Source organism: Argopecten irradians, chromosome 6, assembly GCF_041381155.1.
Source record: "Argopecten irradians isolate NY chromosome 6, Ai_NY, whole genome shotgun sequence".
Taxonomy (NCBI): domain Eukaryota; kingdom Metazoa; phylum Mollusca; class Bivalvia; order Pectinida; family Pectinidae; genus Argopecten; species Argopecten irradians.
The window spans coordinates 422,443-446,366 of NC_091139.1; the positions used below are offsets into that span (position 1 = coordinate 422,443).

At 33.6% G+C, this 23,924-nt stretch overlaps 2 protein-coding genes across 2 annotated transcripts; both read left to right on the plus strand.

The window, feature by feature from the left end:
- The first annotated feature begins 597 nt into the window (after positions 1-597).
- LOC138326135 (platelet endothelial aggregation receptor 1-like) lies at positions 598-20,308 on the plus strand. Its single transcript, XM_069272265.1, has 18 exons — positions 598-1,529; positions 3,885-4,085; positions 4,642-4,884; positions 6,957-7,049; positions 7,287-7,388; positions 8,431-8,517; positions 9,047-9,139; positions 11,308-11,394; positions 13,053-13,142; positions 13,352-13,438; positions 15,503-15,595; positions 16,979-17,074; positions 17,884-17,979; positions 18,121-18,238; positions 18,355-18,482; positions 19,223-19,386; positions 19,767-19,868; positions 20,279-20,308. The coding sequence occupies exons 1-18, from the start codon at positions 1,457-1,459 to the stop codon at positions 20,306-20,308; spliced, it is 1,983 nt and encodes a 660-aa protein (XP_069128366.1). The 5' UTR covers positions 598-1,456.
- Positions 20,309-20,625: 317 nt separating this feature from the next.
- Positions 20,626-23,875, plus strand: LOC138326136 (receptor-type tyrosine-protein phosphatase U-like). Its single transcript, XM_069272266.1, has 8 exons — positions 20,626-20,668; positions 20,972-21,018; positions 21,704-21,838; positions 22,109-22,254; positions 22,527-22,662; positions 22,961-23,101; positions 23,194-23,293; positions 23,751-23,875. Exons 1-8 carry the CDS (start codon positions 20,626-20,628, stop codon positions 23,873-23,875), a joined length of 873 nt encoding a protein of 290 aa, XP_069128367.1.
- The last annotated feature ends 49 nt before the right edge of the window (positions 23,876-23,924 follow it).

The window sequence follows — 23,924 nt, forward strand, 5'->3', positions numbered from 1 at the left end:
TCTAAGGAATTGCATTTAAATGTACAGCATAATATAGAAGTTGATAAGTATACACCGCCATTGTAGTGCATCATATTAACGCTCGTTTTATCGGTTTCGACATCAACAAATTTGCGCAATATCAAGCACATTGTGTAAACTGGTTATAATTTACTTTCAAATTGATTCATTTTAGCTGTTTCAAGTTGCAACACTATTTACAATTCAAACTTGTTATATGATTATAAAAATCAAGCCATCTAAGTAATCAGAAGATGTTTACAGTATTGTGTCTGCAAGTTCTTCGATTCTATCTACTTCAATAATTTACTGACTGATTTTAAAATGGAATGCAAGTACACCACAGTTCATGAGTGCATGGCCATGCGAAATGTTTAAGGGGAAATTTAATACCGTGGCTGATCAACACGAGGCATGTCTGTTGCTGATCGATCAAAACATTTAATACGAGTGTTGGGATACCTGTTTTTTTATCAGTTTTTCAAAGGTGTGAAGGACTTCATTTTCATTTTTTTTTGCATTACATATGTAAAATGGAACGTATCGATATTAATTGTCAAGGATGTTATGACGTCATTTAAGTGTATAGTCCACCGTCGTTATGACGTCATTGTATATTGTGTATCTTCCATCGGTTTCTGTTATCTAGGTTGACAAAAGAAAATTGAGAATACACTTTTTTGAGGTCAGAGAAAGTCCTGTGAAGTATAGGCTGAGTGTAAATGTGGAGTATATGGGTGGGAAAATACTGACTACATAACTAGATAAAGTTTCATTTTAATTCCGGGTTTCACCAGTTTAAATATACCTTAATGATATATTTTATGAACAGATACGATTTGTAAATTGAGACGTTGCTTATCCTAATATCATCTAGACCACTATCGTATACTTAAACGAATTAAAACCAGCTAGATTATCTGCATAAAAAATGTGAAGCAACAATAGCATGAAGATGTCGTAGTTTCCGTCTTATTTATGTTCAGTATTAAGTACATTTTATATTTTATGAGTAGCATCATTTTAATGACAAAACGTCTGCTACCTCGGTCTTATTCTATTTTATGAACCATCGTATATATAGAGCTTAAACACCAATCAGTATATAAACGGAGCCTTAATAACAAAACACACAAGCTTTAACGAGGTGTCATTTGTAACATTTAACTTATACTAGTGTGAAATTACTCCATGTCAAACAACCACGTATGGTATGGAACGCACATGGCGCCACACGAAAACAGTATACCTTTTCACACATCTATTTTAATTACCATACATCAGAAGTGCAGACTAGTGTATTACATAGTGATTATGAAGCAGATATACCATTTGTGTAAACATGACAGACCTACCCGTGATCATTTTGTACGCGATTCATATCTGTGTAAACCGGTTTCTGTGTCCCATAAACTTCCTGGTTTTATATTATAACTAGCAATGTTGCTTGTCGGATATGAAGTTTATCATGTCCTGTTTACTGGTCATTTGTTCAGTACTGTCCATCTTCACGGCCGTGAGGGCGTCACGTAAGTAGACAAAGACGCTGCCTTTGGAGTATTATCATATCAGCACATATTTGTATCGATATCGTAAAAATGGAGATAACAAATAATGTCTTTAGCGTTGATGTTTATGTGACAGGACATCTAGAAGTGATAAGGAACTCTGATATTTAAATCAATGTAGGTCAAAGAAGAGAGGTAGACTGAACCAATGATCCAGTCAATCACAATGTACACGTTATTGATGGAGCTATTACTCCGACTGAATATTGTTAACGTTATGCTCGACTGAATATTGTTAACGTTATGCTCTGATGATTTTAAAGGATGTGACACATTTAAATGTTAGTGTGATATATAGAGCAGTATATATAAATTAAATAGCATTGCAAACTCTTTAAAGTTATATGTGCCGTAATACATACGATGCAAGAAGAGCTTTTGTTATGTTATTCACCACCAACAATTACCAACATTGTAAGAATAACATACTTTCAATGAATAGGTTTTAATTTTACAAGTATAAATAAGAGCTCAAAATGATTTCTATTTACATCTACATTGATTACAGACCACGGTCAGACCATGAAACAAAGATGTGGTCTACAATGTCATTTCACATCTTGTGTAATAAGTAATTGGAAAGTGAATTCAGAAGGTATGTTTACATTTGAACATACATACGGCATATCAAGACTCTCACAGAGCATAAATCATGTGATGTAACTAATGTTTATGTTTGTCTGTCTATTTGAATCGTTGTCACATCTTATACAATAAACCTGATAGCTTTCATTATATTGTAAAAGTAAACATAACGTGTCATAACTTTCATGACAATTGCATTTCAATTATTACGAGTGTTGTAACATATAGAATTCAAACAACGAAATGAATTTAACAATATTTTCATATAAGCATTGTTTATTTAAATCAAATGCGAAACAAGTATATACTTTTAAAATCGGGAGTGGGGGAGTCCGGACAGGCGTATCTGGAGAAAACCTACGGGATCACGTAGGTGAACCTTGATATTTAATGTCCGTGCCAGCGAGCAAATCCCGACCGACTAGGTGAAAGTTTGGTGGCATAACCACGATACCACCCGATCACAACCATTTTATAAACTTAAATGAAATAGAATTCTGCCAAGATCATTTTCACACTTCCTTATTGTTTTTTATTATTACAGGGACATTGAAACTACTCATAAAAATTCGATCACAACATAGCCAAATTATGCATGCAATACATATAATTTTATGTACATATTTTATCGCACGTTTTTTGTTTTGTTGTTGTTGGTTTTTTTTGTGTGTGTGAAGTTTTCCATCATATGCTTTCATATTATATCCCCTATATGATACACATTTAATCCCTAAATTGCACAAATACTTAACCAGAGAGGTATATAATGAAATGCTTTCGATTAGTGGGGATCTGCGGTCCACGTCAACACGCATTATCACTATTGATATTTCGACGTCACGATAACGTTAGATTTTCTGGTCATTCTAGGATTTATTTACAGATGTATGGAAAAGGTCAATGAAATCAGATTAAATGTGAAGTAATGATTAACTAAACAGAATGAAATCTAGCTATTCGATTCCTAAATCTAAAAATGTGATCACAGTGAGAAATTTTGTGATATTTTGTGGATCCATTATTTGTCAAATAATTATATAGCACATAAGCCTGCTGTATCAGATTTAAATCCCTTTTCTAATCTCTCGAGAAAGATAAAAAAAATGTTTCTCTGGTCAAGTGACAAAAACTCTCCACGTAAAGTCTTATTAACGTAGGTGATGGAATCATTACCAGATAGATCATTGGGCCTTATGTATTGGAAATGTCTGTAAACAGTAACAGAATAAAACATAGCCGAATTATGTTAGAACATTTTCTCCTCATACTGTACATTCTGTGTCATCTACCGTTGTTCCATACCTGATCATACAACAGTCAAGAATGTTGTTGTTTGTATTTATTTATTATTTTTTTAGAGAACGTGTTGGCATTAACCGTGTGAATTGTATTTTTAAGGCCTGGTTAATATTTTATTCTTCAAGGTATGTTTGGATAAAATTTTAGTCATAAAACTGAAAGTGTAGCCGAGACATATGAGTAATACCTAATAGCCGGTTTATTTTCATGGACAAAAATTTACACGAATGGATCTAAAAACGAGAAAATCATATGTTCGTGATTGTAATTTTTCGCGATATAGATATAAGGATATAGCTCGTTCAACCATGTTTTCAATATTTCGCGGATCAAATTTTCGCGATCATTGCAATGTGCCGCAAAATCGCAAAAGTACCATCCCCTCGAAAATAACAGGTTATAAATATACATTGAATTAAATTGCTGTTTCAGAAGACCTTGCCAAAGGTAAACCTACAAGCCAGAGTTCTACACGTGATAACTACGACAGCTCTAAGGCCATAGACGGATGCATATTACAGTACATTGGATCAAACTGCTGTTCACACACGGATTTTGGTAATACAGAGGCCTGGTGGCAGGTAGACCTACAACAACAGTCCGTCATTGAAACAGTGCATATCATATATAGAGGTAATAGTTCATGTTATATGTGTCCACCAATCTCTTCAAAGTCTTTTTTAAACAATAACCTATGAACACTCGATGTGTTTAAGGAGTATGCAAAACAGTGGTATGTATGCGTTATATGATTTGTACGTTCCATTTATTAATTAATCTTTAGATCAGAATATTTACATCCATTGTCGTGCTTGTAGCTAAACTTGCGACAAGGTTATAGGTAAACCTGCTGTCTATTCTCCGAATAGACTAGTATTTTCTGGCATAACCGACATAACCGCAATATCAATATTTGAAGTCAAAGTCATATGTATAGAGGTGTGGGTTCCCGCATGTTGGAATCAAACTTGTAAAATAGAATATGATCAGAGGGACTAAAATTTTAAATGACGTGATAAATCCATCTGTAACATCGTGATCATGTTAAATTGAATACCAGAAAAGACCAGTCTATACAACACGATTGTGTAGTATAGTTGACAACATAGAGGCGGGTAATTGCATGTACCCTAATCCAGTTCGCCCCTATGGGACAGATACTGTTCGGAACAGTATACTTACATTTCAGATCAGAATTTACTCAAGCGGCTTGCGGGATTTCAGATCTACCTGTCTAACACCTCTGACTGGAGATCAGGAGTACGGTGTTACCAGGATCAAAGTACAAGTCTAGATTTGTTGTTTGCAAAACAGTATGTAGCTTGCCAAGGTGTCGCCCAGTATTTGACAATTTATTCTGACCGCCGAACACATACTTACACGTGGTACTCTACTAAGGCGATTTTGGAATTATGCGAGGTGTATATTTATGGTAAGTAAGATTAATTACATGCATGTGGTATTTTTCGATGTGATAATATTGTGCATATGATAAATCTTGAACACATAAGAAGGAGAAGGGGGGGGGGGGGCTAGGTAACCATCAAGAGATCATAATAACGAAATAAGGAGATCAGCTGGCTAGTGGTTTCTGCTGATAATAGATACAAGAGTAGATAACTTTCAATGAGAGAAGACAAAAAAAAATCGCTTGTTAGCTCCTCATGTTTTGTAAATCTAGAGAACATGAGAACATGCTCTACTCAAGACTCAAGGTCTCTAGACCTTCCAGAACTTGACAAGAGGTTGTTTGGTTATTTGCTCCATGTGACCTTGAATGAAGGTCAATGTCATCCACATCAGCACACTCGGTAACCCGTTTCGCAGCATACCGCAGACCCTATGTCAGGTATCTAGACTTTTCAGAATTTTACAATAGCCCCTGTGACCTTGAATGAATGACAAGATCATTCATATTATCAAACTAGGTAAGCTTTCATATCAACAAACTACATTCCTATAATATTAGGTCTCTTGGTTTTCTAGAGCTCCACATTTCATTAGGGAATTTTTGGTTTTGGCACAAGTGACCTTGAATGACTGTCAAAGCCATTTATATTAACAAAATTGGTGGCCATTTATCTCAGCACACTGCATGCCCAATAGAAGAAGACTTTAAATGATTTCTTTTTCTAAAAACTGCACTTTTGAACTTTGACCCTGATTCGCATTTGTAATCTCACAGAAAGGTGTTTCGTATTAAATTCTTCGGTCAGTTTTCGATCATACATATCTTATTTTTATTTAAACATATTTGATTGTGATATCTTAAATACATTTGAGTTTGGCACAAGTTTTCCAACTTATATGAAGCCCACTCCCTACACATTTATAATTAATAATTAATAAAGAACAAGAAAAAAAACGGCATGAAATATGCATATTTACATATTTATATGATTTGAGAGGGAGACAGACATACAGGGAGAGAAGGAGAGAGAGAGAGACGGAAAGGGGAGAGAGAGAGAGGAGAGGGAGGGAGGCAGGGAGAGAGAGAGAGAGAGGGGGGGGGAGGGAGAGAGAGAGAGAGAGAGAGTATCTATTTATTTTTACATACGTATTTAATTTCTTAATTCATTCAATGCTATGCAATAAAATCACTTCTGATGCTGACAACCGAAGTTACACTAATCGCTATTCTTGTCTCGCTGCTTTACTAAATGTTCTTCACATCCCGTGCTTTGGTCATACATGGCATATCCAAAAATAACGTGGCTCATAGCGGCCATTATGGATATTTGACCAACCTAAAAAACGCTGTTGTCACACCTTCAACTCATGCTATACGATATGGCGACATGTTCATTATCGTATTTCTTACCATTTCGGAGAACCGTTGTAGACGACTTTGGATGCAGAAGAATAATAAAAAACGAAGCAAAAAATAGGTATTTTAATCCATTGCTGGCAATCCCTAATAAACGTAAGTGATTTGCTCTTTGCTGACGTTTCGTTGTAATTAGTGTACGAAGGTATTATTTATCTGAAAATGTGACGTGGTAAATAAACATTAAATATATATATCGGGTTGTGTGGTTGCAAAAACAAAAATGATTTTACAAAATTACCTTTTTGTCCTCCAGATTGTTTTTATTCAACTTATTCTTGTTACCGCAGACCGCCCTTCTTGTGACATCATTATGTGATAGTTCTAATCACGGAAAATAAATTGTTTCTACGTTTTCATATATAATAACACGTTAAAGGATGGGAACATTAAGATTGTATGTGCTTTGTATGATAAGGGTATGTCGACCATAACAATAAGAAACTGATTTAAATCGAACTGCCCTTGATAAAACCGGGACGGTCTACTTGACACAAATAAAAACATTTAAATATTTACGCAATCAAAAAATTGATAGTATGTATTGCATGCACATATATTAAAATATGATTATGGGTGAAATGAGTAAAAATGCAGTTTAATTTATTTGTGTGCACATTTAATTGTTTTAATAATTTTAAACGTATTATTTTTTATTCAAATATCATATATTAAAGGCTGTCCTCTCGGGAAGTTCGGAAATGGAAATTGCAATGAAGACTGCATAGACTGTCTTGATAGCTTATGTCATCCCACATCCGGGATATGTGGTATGTATATCTTTCAAAAAATTTTAGATGTCAATTTATGTCATTTTTCCAACTTTTCGTCATGAACGATACTTAAAAAAGCGCAATGAAGAATCTTTTATTATCATATTCAAGCGAGGATATTTATCAATTCAACAGAACTAACACACGTTTCATAATTTAGAATTTCAATCGCATTGTAGTTCGATGTATTTGTTTCAGTTTTACCTGTTATAGAGATAATAAATTTTGCTTCAGATACTTGTGCTTCTGGATATTACACAATCGAAGATGGTTGTTTTCCATGCCTTACAAACTGTGCGGGGAATACCTGTAATGGTACAACAGGGGCTTGTTCTGGTAAGACGGCCTTTGTGAAGAAGCAGTTCATGTTGAATTTGTTTCAAGAGCAACTCAATTCATCACCTCATGAAATCGACCAAACCAAGATTCAATCCTTATATTTCAATTCAATCGTATTGGTCTATATATTTTTTTTTAAATTGCAAGTTTCTGGGCCTGTGCAAGTCTATGTGTACAACGAGAGTCGCAAGAAAATAGTGCGTCATTATAATACAGCTAATTATGAATAAATAACGCAAATATTACAATTTGTCATACATTTAATTAGAAACATCTTTATTATCAATGTAATCGAGATGAAAAATAAAACATTTCCAAAAGATTTAGAAGTGATTGCAAAAATGGTCCGCCGAAGATGCGGAAGAATAATGTCTAAACTCGTGATATGGTTGTCTCCCGCTCCGATTCAAAATGGAGAGTCACCGTAACGTGATGGGAACGGAAAGGTTCTAGTGGTTTATGTAGCAATTAGCCTTGCTACAAGTTAAACAACCGATTAAAAGTAAATCAACACTCATTGACTTTTATATAGTATTTCTTATCGCCGTTTAAGCTTCGTCGAACTAAGACGTTCTAATGAAGTTTCGACACACGTAACGCAGGGACATGGCACATTTTATTTTGCTTCGGTTGGAAACGTTGCTGACTCAAACGATACACAAGAGTCAGGGAGCAAGTAAAACGAGAGAGTTCATAAAAAATGCTATTAAAATTGTAGAAATATGTCCGTAATATTTGCATTTTTAAAAACCACCGCTATTTAGATCTAAGCTTATGCCTAGGCCTAGTAGGAAGCTTCTTAGGCAAAAGTAGGTCTAGATGAAATATTTTCTTGCGCGAAAAAACCGATGTTAAGATACCCAAGTCCATACCCAAGTTCATGAGCAAATGAAACCGGATTTTTTAAGTAGGTTCATTGAGTCCAACTTCAGTGAAAATTGAAAGATTTTTTGTTTAAACAGGATGATGAAAATCATGGTTGCATAGAAGGCACAAAAATCCTCACTATTAAATTTCCACATTTATTTGCCTGTTTCAGATGGGTGTTTACCTGGATTTTCCGGCACATACTGCAAATGTTTAGCAAATTGTGGTGACCAACCATGTTCTCAAGAGACCTGTTCAAGTATACTGATACATTAATTTCATATCTTTGTTTTTTATTATATGCACATAAATCGAATTTTAAGTGAAAATTCCACTGTAAAAAGGTTTTTAATTTTTTGCTTAACATTGTTATGTTTATTCAAAATAATGTTTTAACAAAGACGTGGTCATTGAAACTAATATCCTTCATGGGTATCTTTAAGTAGCTATTAATGAACAAATCAGTAGTGTTATATATTATGTAATATGGATGTAGCAATCATCAGTTACATTTTATCATAAAATATAACTGATGATTGTTACATTCATATTGCATGACCACAACAGTTACTCAAATATTTTTTTCTATACAAATCCCCAGAATATTTTCATATAACAATCTATCAACCTCGAACAAATTGTGACAATAATATTTGTAAATATCCACGCTTACTTACAGTTATAAGCATTATGTTCTTCAATGTTTACAATCTGTATGATCCTCGATATACCAGGGGTTAACATCACTCTCATTGCTTGCGATGCATGCTTTACTGATTTTTTTGCAGACTGTAATAGCGGATATTTCGGATCTACCTGCACACCTTGTCCTTCTGGCTGTAACGCTAGCACGTGTGACAAAGCATTAGGTGTCTGTACAAGTAAGTACTTGTTATGGGTTTCGTTTATATCTGCAAATAGGAATATCAGTAACGTTAATATAAACATATCTTAATGTTAAGTATTTAGTCATAGTTAAAACATGATACACCTTTTAAAACCCATTTATTGACAGGTTCAAAGATGCTACGTAACTGACAAATATTTTTGTCTCTATCAAAAACAGAAGCAGACGAATTTGTGTTTTTCTTCAGTTACAAAAGGTACTTACTTTACCCTGTTATACCATCATTAAAAAGTCTGACTTCTAATATAACTTCAAGATATAAATATTAAAAACATTAAATTCCGCCTCGAAAAAAAGTCCATGGCACTTTGTTCTATAGAGAAGAAAGTTCACAAAAAGCAAAACAAGTAATTGTTTGTATTATTGTTTTAGTTAATTAGACACATAATTACACCAGTAAACACTTATTACGTTTCGTAATATGAGTATCATTTATGCTTTGCCGGCGGTGGAGCATCTTTAAAGCCTTCTAGGACAAAACATCATGTACGACGTGATCGGGATCTATATTTATTAGAGCTTTGTATGACAAAATTATACTGCTTATAACGTTATGTTATCTCATGAACAGAGAGGAGATGTTTTAATCATAAATTTTAATAATTGTAAGATGTACATGAAAGGTCCAAAAATTCATTTTAAACCGGAAAACAATTGTGATCACATTACGCGTCTATTGTAGTGACTTTGTCCATTATGTCAGAGATTCGGTTAGTCATGTACTATTGATGAAATGAAATAGAATTGCGTGGTGTAATAACTTAAGTATTTTTTAAGAATTAACTTCAATTCTATCTTGCTTTTGATATGCTATAAAAACCAAACACTTAAATGATATAAAGATTTTTTTAATATGTTTTGGAGATAAGCCGAAAACTGTTTTCTATCCCACATATTGTACAGTTTGAGGGTTATCTCTAACTTAAAACATAGCAAGGCTTTGCGTTAATAAAGTACACTTTTATTTCTAATCTAAGCCAGTTTTTTTGCCTTTGTTTTATGAGCTAAGGTAAATCTACCAATGTGCATTCGACCATGACATATCCGATATAGACATTTGCAACATATAATTACCTTTGCCTGTGTAATTTGTGATGAATAGCATTCATGAACGGAATGCATGAAGCATGCTTTTGGGTTGGACAACTATCTGTAAATTCATTTTCATCATGTCCACCGACAGTGATGGAGGGATATTATTTTCTCAATTTAAGCGATATATTAAGGTGGCTTTTACTAAAAGGACATTTCTTTCCAAATTGTCTAATGTGACATATGAAACTAGACTTGAGGCGTTTGTTTGAAAGCATCTTGCTAAAATGAATGTATATAAAAGTGATTTCCAGGCCAGTTCAAAACAGTCGGTGCCACCAGAACTTTCATTGAATTCAGTGTATTGGACATTTCGACCTATCTAGGGACAGTTTTGGATTTATTTATTACCATGTGCAATTTCATTCAACAAGCCAGTGGAATTTAGATGAAATTCTGAAATATTGTTGAAACTATATCAAAATAAGTGTAAAACTACTGTGTAGATGAATTGGATAAACAACATGATTTCAGAATGTGGAAATTGGAGTTAATGTTGTAGATAAGTGTTAAATGGTGAATTCATAATAAGGAGGAAAACTCTATCTGGGATATACATGTATACAGAAATTCTGTGGATGTGTTTAATTCCGCATCAATAGAGGATTAAATTCTCTTCATATTCATTGTGTGGGATTTTTTCTAAATTTCGATTTAAAAATAATGGAATATTCCGGCAGGTTGTGTGTTGTGTGTTAACATTATTATGGGAATATGCCTAGAGACATATATACTCACCCGTATTGTGTAACTCTCCCATATGCTACCTTTTACTGTCTTATAGGTGACTGTCTTATATTAGAGTCACATATAAGACAGTAAAAAGTAACATATAAACAGTTACAGGTAATAGTCCGATAATCCGTGAGTTAAAGTACATAAACAACAATAGATTACATCACAGCTATGTTTTAAAGATGATTACTATGATTACGATATTGTTCGTTTCCTCATCTTAAAGTACACATAATCACGGACAGAGCAACATGTATTAAAAGACGCACACGTACTTACTACAATATAATGACCTTATCCATGTGTCTATTTCAGATGGGTGTGTACCAGGATATTTCGGCACATACTGCAATTGTCCAGCGAATTGTGCTGAACAAACATGTTCCCAAGGAAATTGTTCAAGTATGTTGAAACAATAATTATAAATACTTGCATGTTTTTTTATTATATAAATACATACCGAAATTGCTTTGTCGTCATTTTTACTTTAGAAACCTAAAGTTTCCATTATCTATCAATCATTATGTAAATCCAAGATTATGTCTATCTTTCAAAGGAAACGTTGTGATTTCATTCAAATGTTACTATGTATGGGTATCTTGAGACAGTTAGTTATGAATAAATACATTAATCGTCTATGCAACGTGAAATGACAGATGTCAAGATGTAACTAATCAGTGTTTCATTCATATTACATCGCCACAAAAGTCCCCAGAATACTTTCGCACAAAAAGCAAACTGTGACAAATAAACGTGTTTTGAGGCTATGTCCTAGCTAAAGAGAAAGATATTGTTATGCTTGCAAGAATCCTTGATATTTTGGAGAAATGGTAAAATTAAATATATAAATAATTGGCGATAAATACTCGTACCTGTAGCATCAATCGACCGATTGTCACTTTTAATTGAGCCTATTGATTATAATTATTATCTTTATATTATATAAATTATTTTTGATGACATATTCCATTTATTTTAATCACATCATTAATGACAGATAAAACGTTGAACAGTGTATTGAATCCTCATTATTTCACCCCTGAAATTTGGCATAACAAACCTGAAGACTCTGTTTGAACAAACCAGACACGTAAATTGATCCTTTGATAGACTGCGCTCACTGTAATATTCAAAGGACGTCTTTGCAGACTTACCATGGTCAGGGATTTTTTTCTTCTAAGCTACCGTCTCATTTGATATGACGTAGTCCAGTGGTGGGTATAAGGACAGTGATAGTAAGACCTGGAATATCAAAGATGAAATTACATTGCAGATCTTTTCAAAAGGAGCTATTAGTAAATGGCATCAATGGCAATGTTTAGATTAGCGGTGCTGTTTAACCTAAGGAAAAAAATAGATCTACATGTATGATTATATATGACACTCCATGTTATTTTATGTTCATATTATCGCTTTTAGTTGATAAATTTATTTATTCTTCAAATAGATGTACACAACTTATATAGATTTCATGTTTATACATAATATATATTGAGATCGCTAAAACTGACAATACAATGAATAAATCAAAATTAAATGTATATCAATCAAACTATATTTCAAATTTTATTATGAAATATTACATGTGTAGAGACATGTTTAAACACAAATATTTTTTTTAGATTTAAATATCACTAAAATGACAGCACAGGCAAATGAGACTCATCAACACGGCCGTTAATGGGATGATTTCGCAAATTTGATTGACCGATCGTCCCGCTGTGCGGTGTGCGATCCGAACCGCACATCTGTACGCACGATATGCGGACGATGTGCGCATGATGTATGCACGATGTGCGCACGCAGTTTTCGGAACGTTGAGTGGTCACACAACTGTAGTAAAAGTGGTTTTCTCAATCTTTCTTAGCAGAAGTTTTTTTATCGAATACGTCGGGATAACACGATGATCCATTTAACGCATCATTTTTAATGTGTATGTGTCTACTCAAAATAGTATGCACTTACATACGTTTTACGTTTAAGTACTTAATATGCTCACAGACTGTATATCTAAAGGCTCCTCGTGCAATTTTCCACTACAATTACGATTTTTATTTCAGATTGTAATAGTGGATACTACGGACATAGCTGTACACCTTGTCCTTCTGGCTGTTACGGTAGCACGTGTGACAAATCAGGCATCTGTGCAAGTAAGTATTTTATAACAAGCTTAATTCATTTTAGGAAATAAGTATAGGATTTACAATGGAAATCTATAAAGAGTTGACATTGTGATTGATATTGCCCACAAAGGTAATTTTGTCTAAAAAATGATTTCGGACGTATACCAAAAGCGGATTTTAGCCTCTTCAATTTATGAACAACAAGTAAATAACTTAGTTTTTTTTTTTAATTTCAGATGGTTGTTCATCCGGGTTTTCCGGCACATTCTGCAATTGCCCAGTGAACTGTGATGACAACATATGTCATTTTGGTAACTGCACAAGTAAGCATCCCTATTGTGGGGTTCTATAGGGGTGTGTAACACAGGATGATTTGTGATGATAACAATGATAACAATCACACTTGTCTGGCCGCCATGCTGGTTACTTTATTACCATGCGGTACGTCCGGTTATACATATAAAATAAGGAATGGATCTTAAATACGGAATGGACATTACACCTAATTAAAATGATGATAATGCAATATTTATATTTATAATTATTTTTGACATTGTGTATTCATTGATAGAGTTTTACATCATTTTTTATTTAAATAGAAGTGTACAATATTTCGAAACCATGTTTCTTGAAGTAAAGTTAAACGATATGTATTTTGTGATTTCAATAAATTAGCTCCATATCCAACATCCAATTACTGTACAACTTTTGGCGACATACTTCAGTGAGAAAGCACTATAAAAAGGGCAAGATTTTCACTATTATCAAGAGAGACACATCACGAACATGCAAACATTTAAACAATCCGTACACCCTTGCACATATTGGAGGGCATCAATAAATGACCCTAGGTGTTAACAGGACGTTACCCTAATCTACCAGCCAATTAAATTATAATTTCCTCTGCTTTACATTCGTCGTCTCGGCTATAACATCCATTGTCCACACGCATTTGAAAGCTTTTAGAGGCAGGGAAACGTACCCATTGCTGTTAAAGATGGATGAGGTGCATATTATATCCCTCCTACGTTGCCATCTGTAATAATACAATACAGTAATACAGATGATAATGTATTAGGATTGAATATATTAGTAACAAAATATACAAAGACGGATTTCATTTCAGTATGGATTTATTCTGATGGTTATAAGTTTGATGCTGCATTTCCATAGTCTTATAATTGCAATATCTCATGTAAACGTTCAAGAATGTAATGCTGGGTTTCATGGAAGTCACTGTGACCTCATATATCCTGGTAACTGTGTCAACAACACTTGTAACTAGGAAACCGGTTTATGTGAAGGTAATGATAATTTTACTATGTACTTATTAAAATGGATGACCATAACATATGTCCCAAAATTTTGTGGCCACCATCTTGCATGATGCATTATGGAGAAAATCTGCCTATTATTGTAATTAATTTTCATGATGACCAATGTAGTACTTTCCATTATACTTAATCAAACTTACTGGATATTTTTAGATTTCGAAATACAATTCAAAACAGCTGTCATATATATGTTCAGTGAAAATAATTGTAATTGTTAACGAACACCAAAAATATAAAAAGACTTGATAATTAAATATCGCTGAACGTTTTACGTTTCCCGATGTCGTCTTAATTACTTTGCAGTACAAAATGTAATTGACTATAACGATACATGGACTGATATAGCGAAATTGATCTTTATCATTAAACATAGTTTTAGATAAAACTTGTTTAATGTTTCATGTTGTAACTAATGTTATCGTTTTAATGTTCCAACGATGTAATTGCAGTCACAAACGTTTTGTTTTGTTTGATTCTGCAACGTAGCGCAAAGAATATAAGACAATTATATCTTATCTTATACTGTAAAACACAGTTATAACGAACCGCTGTGGACCAACGCAATTGCTTCCTTATAAGCATAGTTCGATGTAATAAACACATTACATTAATTTTGACGGCACATGTTATAACCGTGTAATAAAATATACAAAAAATGTATTCACGTTCTAGGTTTGGCTACGAGTTGTGTTGTCCTAGATTATTTTAGCGATACAATTGTCGATGTTGTTAATTCTTTTATTAATTTGACCTTTTAGCTCACTTGACGTTTCAAATCAGTAAAACATTTTTTTCTCAATACGCGTACACTCTCTATTCTATTACAATATAATTGTTCATATACTGTAAAGATAGATAATACGGGCCTCCCTGTACACCGTGTACGACGGGTTGTAGCACTAGTATACTAATTGTATAACATGGTATATCGTATGCTTACGTAACGAATGTACTGACATTTGTCGCCCTTATTATTTTTACTGTATAAAATTTGATTTAAACTGTGCATATTTACTTACAATATGTTTACACTAACAATTTAATTATTGACAGATTGTAACGATGGCTTCTACGGACCTACCTGTACACCATGTCCTACAGGTTGTAGTATTAACACATGTGATAAATCATCAGGGAACTGTCTACGTGAGTGAAGTTGTATATTGTATCATTAGGTAACGACATTTGTCGTCATTGTTATTTGTCGAATCATATTTCTTAAATATCATTATTTCATTATATTTCATATTGAAAATAAGTATCTGCTTGTTTAAGGGTTTTTAACTGTTAACCAGTCTCATATTATCTACGTATGTAATATGAATAGCGTTTGTAGATAGATGTTCTTAAGTTTAAAATTATATTTGTCGTATTTTTCATACTCGCGAATAAAGATAAGCTTTTGATATGTTATTCATCACCAAAAATTACCAACATTTTTAGAACAACAATATTCTCCTTGGACAAATCTATTGTGAAGTGAAATGACTACGTACAATTAGATCATGAATCCAAATTGTGGTCTAATATTTTATTTTAACATTTTGACAGTTTAATTATTTCAAAATGATTTATACAGGAATGTTTCAATCCAAGCATACAAAAGGCTTCAAAATCAACAATTTTACAGTACCTAATTTATTTGTTGTCACTAATGTTTACAGGACATCCGAAGCAATTTGAATGATTTTCACAGCTAAATTCATTGAACTTTGCGGGTTTTTTTTATAATTAACTGGAAAAATACTATAAGACTCTTTCATATGTGGATATGAAGGATAGGGATATTCTACCCGAGGGTCACAAAATGTAGTAAAACCCGAGGCTTGCCGAGGGTTTTGCAACATTTTGTGATCCCGAGGGTAGAATATCCCTATCCTTCATATCCACTTATGAAAGAGTATTTTTCTTTCATACCACGACGTTTTACTGCAATTTTACAACTATAATATCCCGCCATTTTGAAATAAATTCGAAGAAATCCACGACTGGAAGTCAATTTCCATACATGAAAAATTACGTGATATTTTCAACACAAATTCCGTTGCTTGCATCTTTTATAGTAAAACCAGTCAATTTTGTGAAAAAAATGTTAAAATTTTACCGAGGAAATAGAGATTTTGTTGACGCCGTGACATCACGAGGCTTTATTGCATGGGTAGCCATGCAATACAGCCTCAGGCGACATGAGTGTATTGCCCTAGACCAGCCAGTATTACACGTGTAGGTATGAAAGAAATGTCAAATCTTCGCCCAGTTACGGCATTTATAACTAATTTCATGTATGCGTAGGCAATAAAATGAGAGTTACATGTTTTATTCTGTATTTCTGGCCGATTATATTAATGCATATTATAGCTCTCGTACACTGTAATCTGTGTTAATGAAGTATATTAATAGTATGAAATATTAGTAAAAAAAAAACACCCAGTGAAGGTTAATATTTCTGTAGGACCTTTTTGTAATGTTTATAATTGCGATACAGCGATGCCATGATACCATTATATGATTATGATGTTAAATTTCTAGAATGTGACGCTGGCTTTCATGGAAGTCACTGTGACCTAACATGCCCTGATAACTGCATCAACAAAACGTGTAACCAGGACAACGGTCTATGTGAAGGTAATTACGATTTTTATATTTCAAGTACTATAATCAAACTGTCACGATAACCCACTGTTCTGGCACTTGGTATCCCCTAAAACCCCTGTATATATCATTTTCTATTGAAATAGGAGGATATCTAAATTTCAATAAATCAGAAGTCTCTCTTTTAATGTCATGGCAGCATATGTATTCAAAAGTATTGTCATTATGTTCGCCTTCACTGCAGACCTATTTTCGATCATCATAAACCATTATTTCGTCATCATGGAAACCGAGGATTTCAAAAAGATAAGTTGTTGTCGGTATCAAACAAAAATCATTTCGCAGCAACAGGAGTTGAGAAAAAACAATCTACTGCGATATTTCTTATCTTAAAACGATTTAGGATTTCATAGATTTATCATCTTCCTGTTAATTCTACACTTATCGTTACCTGTCACAATAGCACATGCTATCGGGAATTTCCATATCAACGTTAATTTGCGATGATTAATCTCCACACATATACAAAACTCTCGCCTATATTGATAAATATTTCCATAAGTTAATAATGGCGAACTATTTGTTCAAAAAAAGAATTCGCGAAGCTTAGTAACCACGAAAAAAAAATGATGTACAGTAACGTAAAGACCCTATGTGCTTGCTGTTGACACTGTGTCCTTTCATTAGGAAGACATGAATTAGATTATACACAGTAATCAGGTAAAATGTATAAATCCAATACGAACAATGGATTTATCTCTTCCTATAACTGTACCATTTCTAATTGACCGTCATCAATCTTATTTCTCACCGATGTAAATTCTTCTTTTGTGTTACCACAGAATGTAAACCCGGCTTCCATGGCATTTTGTGTTACCAGGAGTGTCCGATTAACTGCAAAAATAATATCTGCAACATGCAGGATGGTCAATGCATTGGTATGTCGTTTAATTAATTTTCACTTAGTATTTAAATATTTTTATCAACATTCAACTACTAATACTTTATAATATAACTTTGCTCTGGGATTTATTATTAGTTTATCTTTAAAATATCGTGTGATTTATGTTTTTGTTCAGAACGGGAAGCTCTGGTAACAGAGCCTGAAAGCCAAGCCGGTATATACGCTGGAGCCGGCGTGGGAGCATTAATTGTCATTGGTATCGTTATAGCAACAGTGTTCATTGTGTTAAGAAGGTACGTTTGCAAACGAATTGATAGTTTTAATTACTAGTAAGTGATGCATTACATCTTTTCAGTATTAATTAATGTAGTAATGATCAGTTCCAACATCAGATCTTTTCAATATTCAGGAGAACCTTACAACCTAAAAGAAAGATGAGTGCTCACTTTGATGGCGATTTTGAAACAACACTTTCTCAACCTTCTCCCAATCACAGCCCCGATACGAAAAGTCAAGAAGTATCGGAACCGGCATTGCGTAAGTATGATTGAGACGTTTTATAATAAGGATCAAAGTTGACAACTAATTATCGTGTTTGATCCTTCGTCGTCTGTCCTTATAATGTGCGCACCAATCGATAAGTATTTTTAGTTATTCCGAAGTCAATGATGACTGTCATACGCATAATTTTGATAATATCAATATATCAAATGTAAGCTCAGATTTCTCCAATGCCACGAGTGCCACTGAACTGAACAGTGATCGAAATGTAATGCCCGATATAATGTTGTTTTTTTTCGTTAGAGAAAACACAAAATACAAGAACCCCTCCCCCACCACTCAATATCTACAGCAGCCTTTTGTTTTTAAGATACGCTATCAAGATGTCTTGATATAGATACTAAATTATGAATATGAAAAAAACGCCTTGAAACGAGATACTGCGATAACATTTCTTTTTTTAGCAATCTGAGATCAGAATTATCCCTTTAGGTTTAAAAAGAAATTACAGCCATCTTTATTTGCATCAGGTGTTTAAATGAAGAGATGCTGATATAAGATGTATATATTGAGTCTTTGTATCGGGATTATCTTCATCACAAATTTCGCCATAATCCAAAATGATCGTGATAAAATCAATTGCATGCATGAAATATACAGATGAATAAACACAATGTTCAATTTAACTCATTTTAACAAAATTGTTATAAATGATTTACGATTTGATATATACATATTTTTCCACTATAACAACTTAATCTTAGATATTGTTGCAGCCTTAGCGGAGAATACCAGTAACGAATACATTAATGTTGGTGACGTAAAGCAGGAGGAGGTTGTTTATACCAATATGTCCAACGGGGTAACTATTGAAGAAATCCGGGCTATGATACCCAAGAAAAAGGAAAATGAGGATGAGGAATTCAAGAAAGAATTCAAGGTTTGAACAACTTACTTTTGAATTGTGTGCCATATTTCACGGATAGTGTTACATTGTGATACAAGGTTAATGTTTTAGTTCAAAATCAATCATGATGTAGACATCGTGTTAAGTAATTATGTAATTAAGTAGACAAAAAATTACAGAGCATCATAAGCTTATATTTCTATTAGTTTCAAGGCAGAAAGATTCTGCATCAGGTTAAAAACATTTTTGAAGACAACATATTGTAATATCACTCTTTGTTTTGATTGGATATAATTTGATTATGGCAAGCAGTGTGCTCAAAATCCGTAACATATCTATGAAAAATACTGCTGAAGTTATATACACTCTTAATGGGTTTATTGTATTAACGATTTTATCTTCATACTGAACAGTTGTTGCCTTGGGGAGCAGTCCATCCACACGTAGAAGGAAGCAAGCCATTAAACAAGGCCAAGAACAGATTCAAAACAACATTTCCATGTATGCATCCAATTGTTCGTTTTTTTGTAAACACATATAATGTTTTGAAAACCTTTCTGTTTAATTCATCCGAATGGTATCATTCAGGTTTTGTTGTTGACACAATGATCTACAAATATATTTTAATTTTGGCAATGATAATTGAGCACGTGTGCTATTTGTAATCAACTGGCGGTCAGTGACAGCATTGATATATGGGAGAGTGACCATGTGCTATGTACACTTCTGGCACTACCTGAATCTGAACCAAATATTTTAATTCTCCGAATCACTTGTATTGCATAGCGCAGCAACCTTATTGTCTATACACATAAATCGGTCGACACTCAAACACCAAACAGAATTGAATTCGACAGAGATTCGAAATAATGATCATCTAATCAATAGAAGTGATTGACAATGAAATATCTATATATACGTTTAGCAAAAGAAAGAAGAAAACTCGCACATGTAACGGTCTTTTTTAGCGTAAGAACCAACTTTAAATGTATGTTTTCGTAACGTAATTAAGGAACAATGTCGAGAGTGTGTGTGTTCCGTAATTTTATAAATGTTTGGTGTTCTTGTGTTAAATTGAAATCATACTGTGATCGTCAAACGCTCTAAAAATCCATACGCTAAACATGATCTACATTCAAAATGTCACAAATTCAAGACTGTTGAACTTATCTATGTGGTATTGTGTGCATGACGCCTGGCGTATAACCACAGAACCGCAGCAGTTTATTTCAGATGGACACATTCGCGTGTTGTACTGAGACCAGATTGGAAATGGACCTAACTCATCCTACATCAACGCCAATCACATCGATGTGTAAGTTAAAATAGGACGGCCATAGACATGATAACAACGATGTTGTTAATACTTGTTCTCTCTTTCACAATAGAATGGTGGGCGTTGGTTGCTTTAGGGTGTACCTTTGTCAAATAATGACATTATGAGAAGTCTGTGAAGTCGTATCGCATATACTTATATTCATTTTATGTATAGAGCATACTAATATATATATCTGGGGACGGTTTTATGAGTAGAAATTGAAATTCATGGCAATAGAACAAACTATATCAATCACCTGAGCCCCTTAAATTTTGTCAATCTCTTTTTTGTATCCCACAGTGGTTATCGCTGGTGACAAGGAGTTGCATAGTAGTGTCTTGGTCAAGGTATTGCTATGTATATTATCAATTTATATTATTAAACTAAATTTAATTTTCTATAAGCAAAGACATGATTGATTCATGATGATTGTATATTAGGTACATTCAGAATTTGTCAAAAGTATTTTCTCCAAAACATAACATATGTGTAAAAGTGAAATTTTGTGAATCGGTATTTTGAAGATTATCAATTTGCTTTTTGCAAAAAATGACGTTATTTGAGGCTAGATAAAAATGAACGAAGTATTTGTAATTGTCCACATTAACGTTATTTAAGGTCCGAGGAGAAACTACTAGTGAGTATTGAATGTTCTGGAGGATGGGTTTTGGCTGCTAAATCTCGGTGGTAAAATTGGTTTTGGTTACGAAACTTGTCCGAGGGAGGAAAAAGTTAATTATGATATCATTATCAAAGTGTAAAATGTTTTGCATTAAAACTCAGAATGCTAATAAAGCAATCGGTATGTCATAGTTTCTATCATAAAAGCTAAGATTAAAAGTATACATACAGTGTTATCAATAATTTTAATATTTATTTACGTTTTAGTAATATTACTTTTTAGGGTATTTACAATCCTCTTTGAGTAATTTTATGCTAATTATATAATTTGATCAATATATTACACTCAATTTAATTTTTCCTAGCAAGTATTACGTTATGGTTATTTGCAAATATATTTATTATTATCAGATAATAAAGGTATCAGTACTGGCATGTAGAAGGCTGCTTCGATCCCTCAAAACGAAACATTTCAACATCAGACTTGATCGAGAACGAACCTACGCTTTTTATGTGTTGCGGGATATTTCCGTTACTCAAACGAAGGTAATGAAACACGTTCCGCATCAGTTTCATATCTCAACAAAATGATAGTTTAAACGCCAGATAAGATAGCACATATTAGCCAGTACCTAAATTATAATGTCTTCTGTATAAGTATGCAAGTCTTGCTCTGAAATGTAATATTCGAGAGTTTCAAATTAGTATTGAAATTGACTTAATTTATGATTTTAAAGTAATCAATTTTGTGTATATATATCGATATTAAGTAAATTAATATCAATTTACCTTTCTTCGGAATTATATATCCAACAGACAAAAGAAGTTCGTCAAATCCACCAGTTTCATTTTATCGCTTGGCCGGATCACGGCACACCAAACAACCTTGAACTTGTTCTATTCCACCGGCGTGTGTCGTCATACAGGACTAATCTGACTGGTCAAATGGTTGTACACTGCAGGTACTATGTCATTTAGTTCTAGACATATACATATTATCAACATGTCAACCTTACAGATTATATTGCATTTACCCCTTCTTTGCATAACTTCTCTTATGGGTAGGTGTCGATTATGTCGTCATCACTTCTCCTTAACGCATGAAGTTACGGTCACAAAATATGACGAAACAATCGATACTTACTCATAGAGTAAGATAATTCTGTTATATGCAAATAAATTCAGTATAGTGTTGTACTGTAGAAAATATGTTATTTCCTCGATGTATGTTAAGCGCCGGAATAGGGAGGACTGGGACCTTCATTGGACTTGATGTTCTATCGAAAGAGGAAAAGAAGACAGGACGAGTGGACATTTCCCAGTACATCAGGACGATGAGGAAAGACCGGATGAACATGGTCCAAACGCATGTAAGAAATATAGATGGCATGCATATTTATTATGGCATTGTACTTAAATGATAGGTACTGTTAACGTACCCATTCTATCGATAGTTTAAGTTTAGCTGTTCTTGTAAGCGAGTGATAAATCAGGAATAATTTCCCATTGCCGAAAACAGATGGACGCAATGAAACCCTTCCTCCATATATGGCGATGAATGGAAATCTTTTTTGTAACCTTTGTGTTCGTTGGCAACTATTCGGTTTGGTGGACACGAACTTAGATATTCACGTCAAAATACTTACACATTTTAATGTTAAATTCCAGGAGCAGTATATTGCCCTTCATGAGTTATTGGTCGAGGCAGCCGACCTAGCCGATACCTTGATTCCAAGCTCACGATTCCACGATGCTCTCAGCGAATTGTCACCCGCTGGAAAGCCAACCAACCAAACTAAAGAATTCGAAGTAAGTGTTGCATATCTACAGATGCGTTTGACCACAATAAACAAATATTACAACCAATATGATAGTAATACTGACTGGACTTACTTTTTCAGAAGCTACTGACAATAGTTCCAAAATACGACTGCAATAAGTATACAGCTGGAATGATGAAAGAGAACAAGGACAAGAATAGGACAATGTCTAACATTGCTGGTATGTACAGTATGGAATTAATCACATTTTGTTGATCCGCAAACGTCTTAACCATCAACCCATATTCATTAGTAGGATAATTTTCCAAGATCAATCTGCAATATGAATTTACATAAACGTAACAGAAACAATTTGCATGGCTAAATTGTTGTTTTATGTCCTCGATCATGTAAATGTTTAACTATGTCATGAGATTTTGCGTATTCAAATTAGCATTTAAGTGACTGTTTTTATATACGGGATTTTGATTAGTCCAGTTGAGCTCTTATAATCATTAATGTGAAAAATGCTAGCATGTTTTGCTTACAGGTTTTTTCCAAATAAAGATAATGATAACTTAGATAATACAAATGAATAAGAGATATGCTAGTTATTAAATGAATAATTAATGAATGTATATTTTGATGAAGTACAAATATCATTATTCTTAACTTTTTCTCCCATTGCTACATCTCAGTCGACACTTTCCGAGCGTTTCTGCGGTCGCAGCCAGGTGGTAGAACTGACTATATAAATGCAGTAATTTTGCAGGTAAGAATTATCTCCTATTTAATGCAATCGAGGATAATTGAAGTTTGTTGATCGTTATTGGTTTTTATGTAAGCAACAGAAAAGAAAATGACTCATTGAA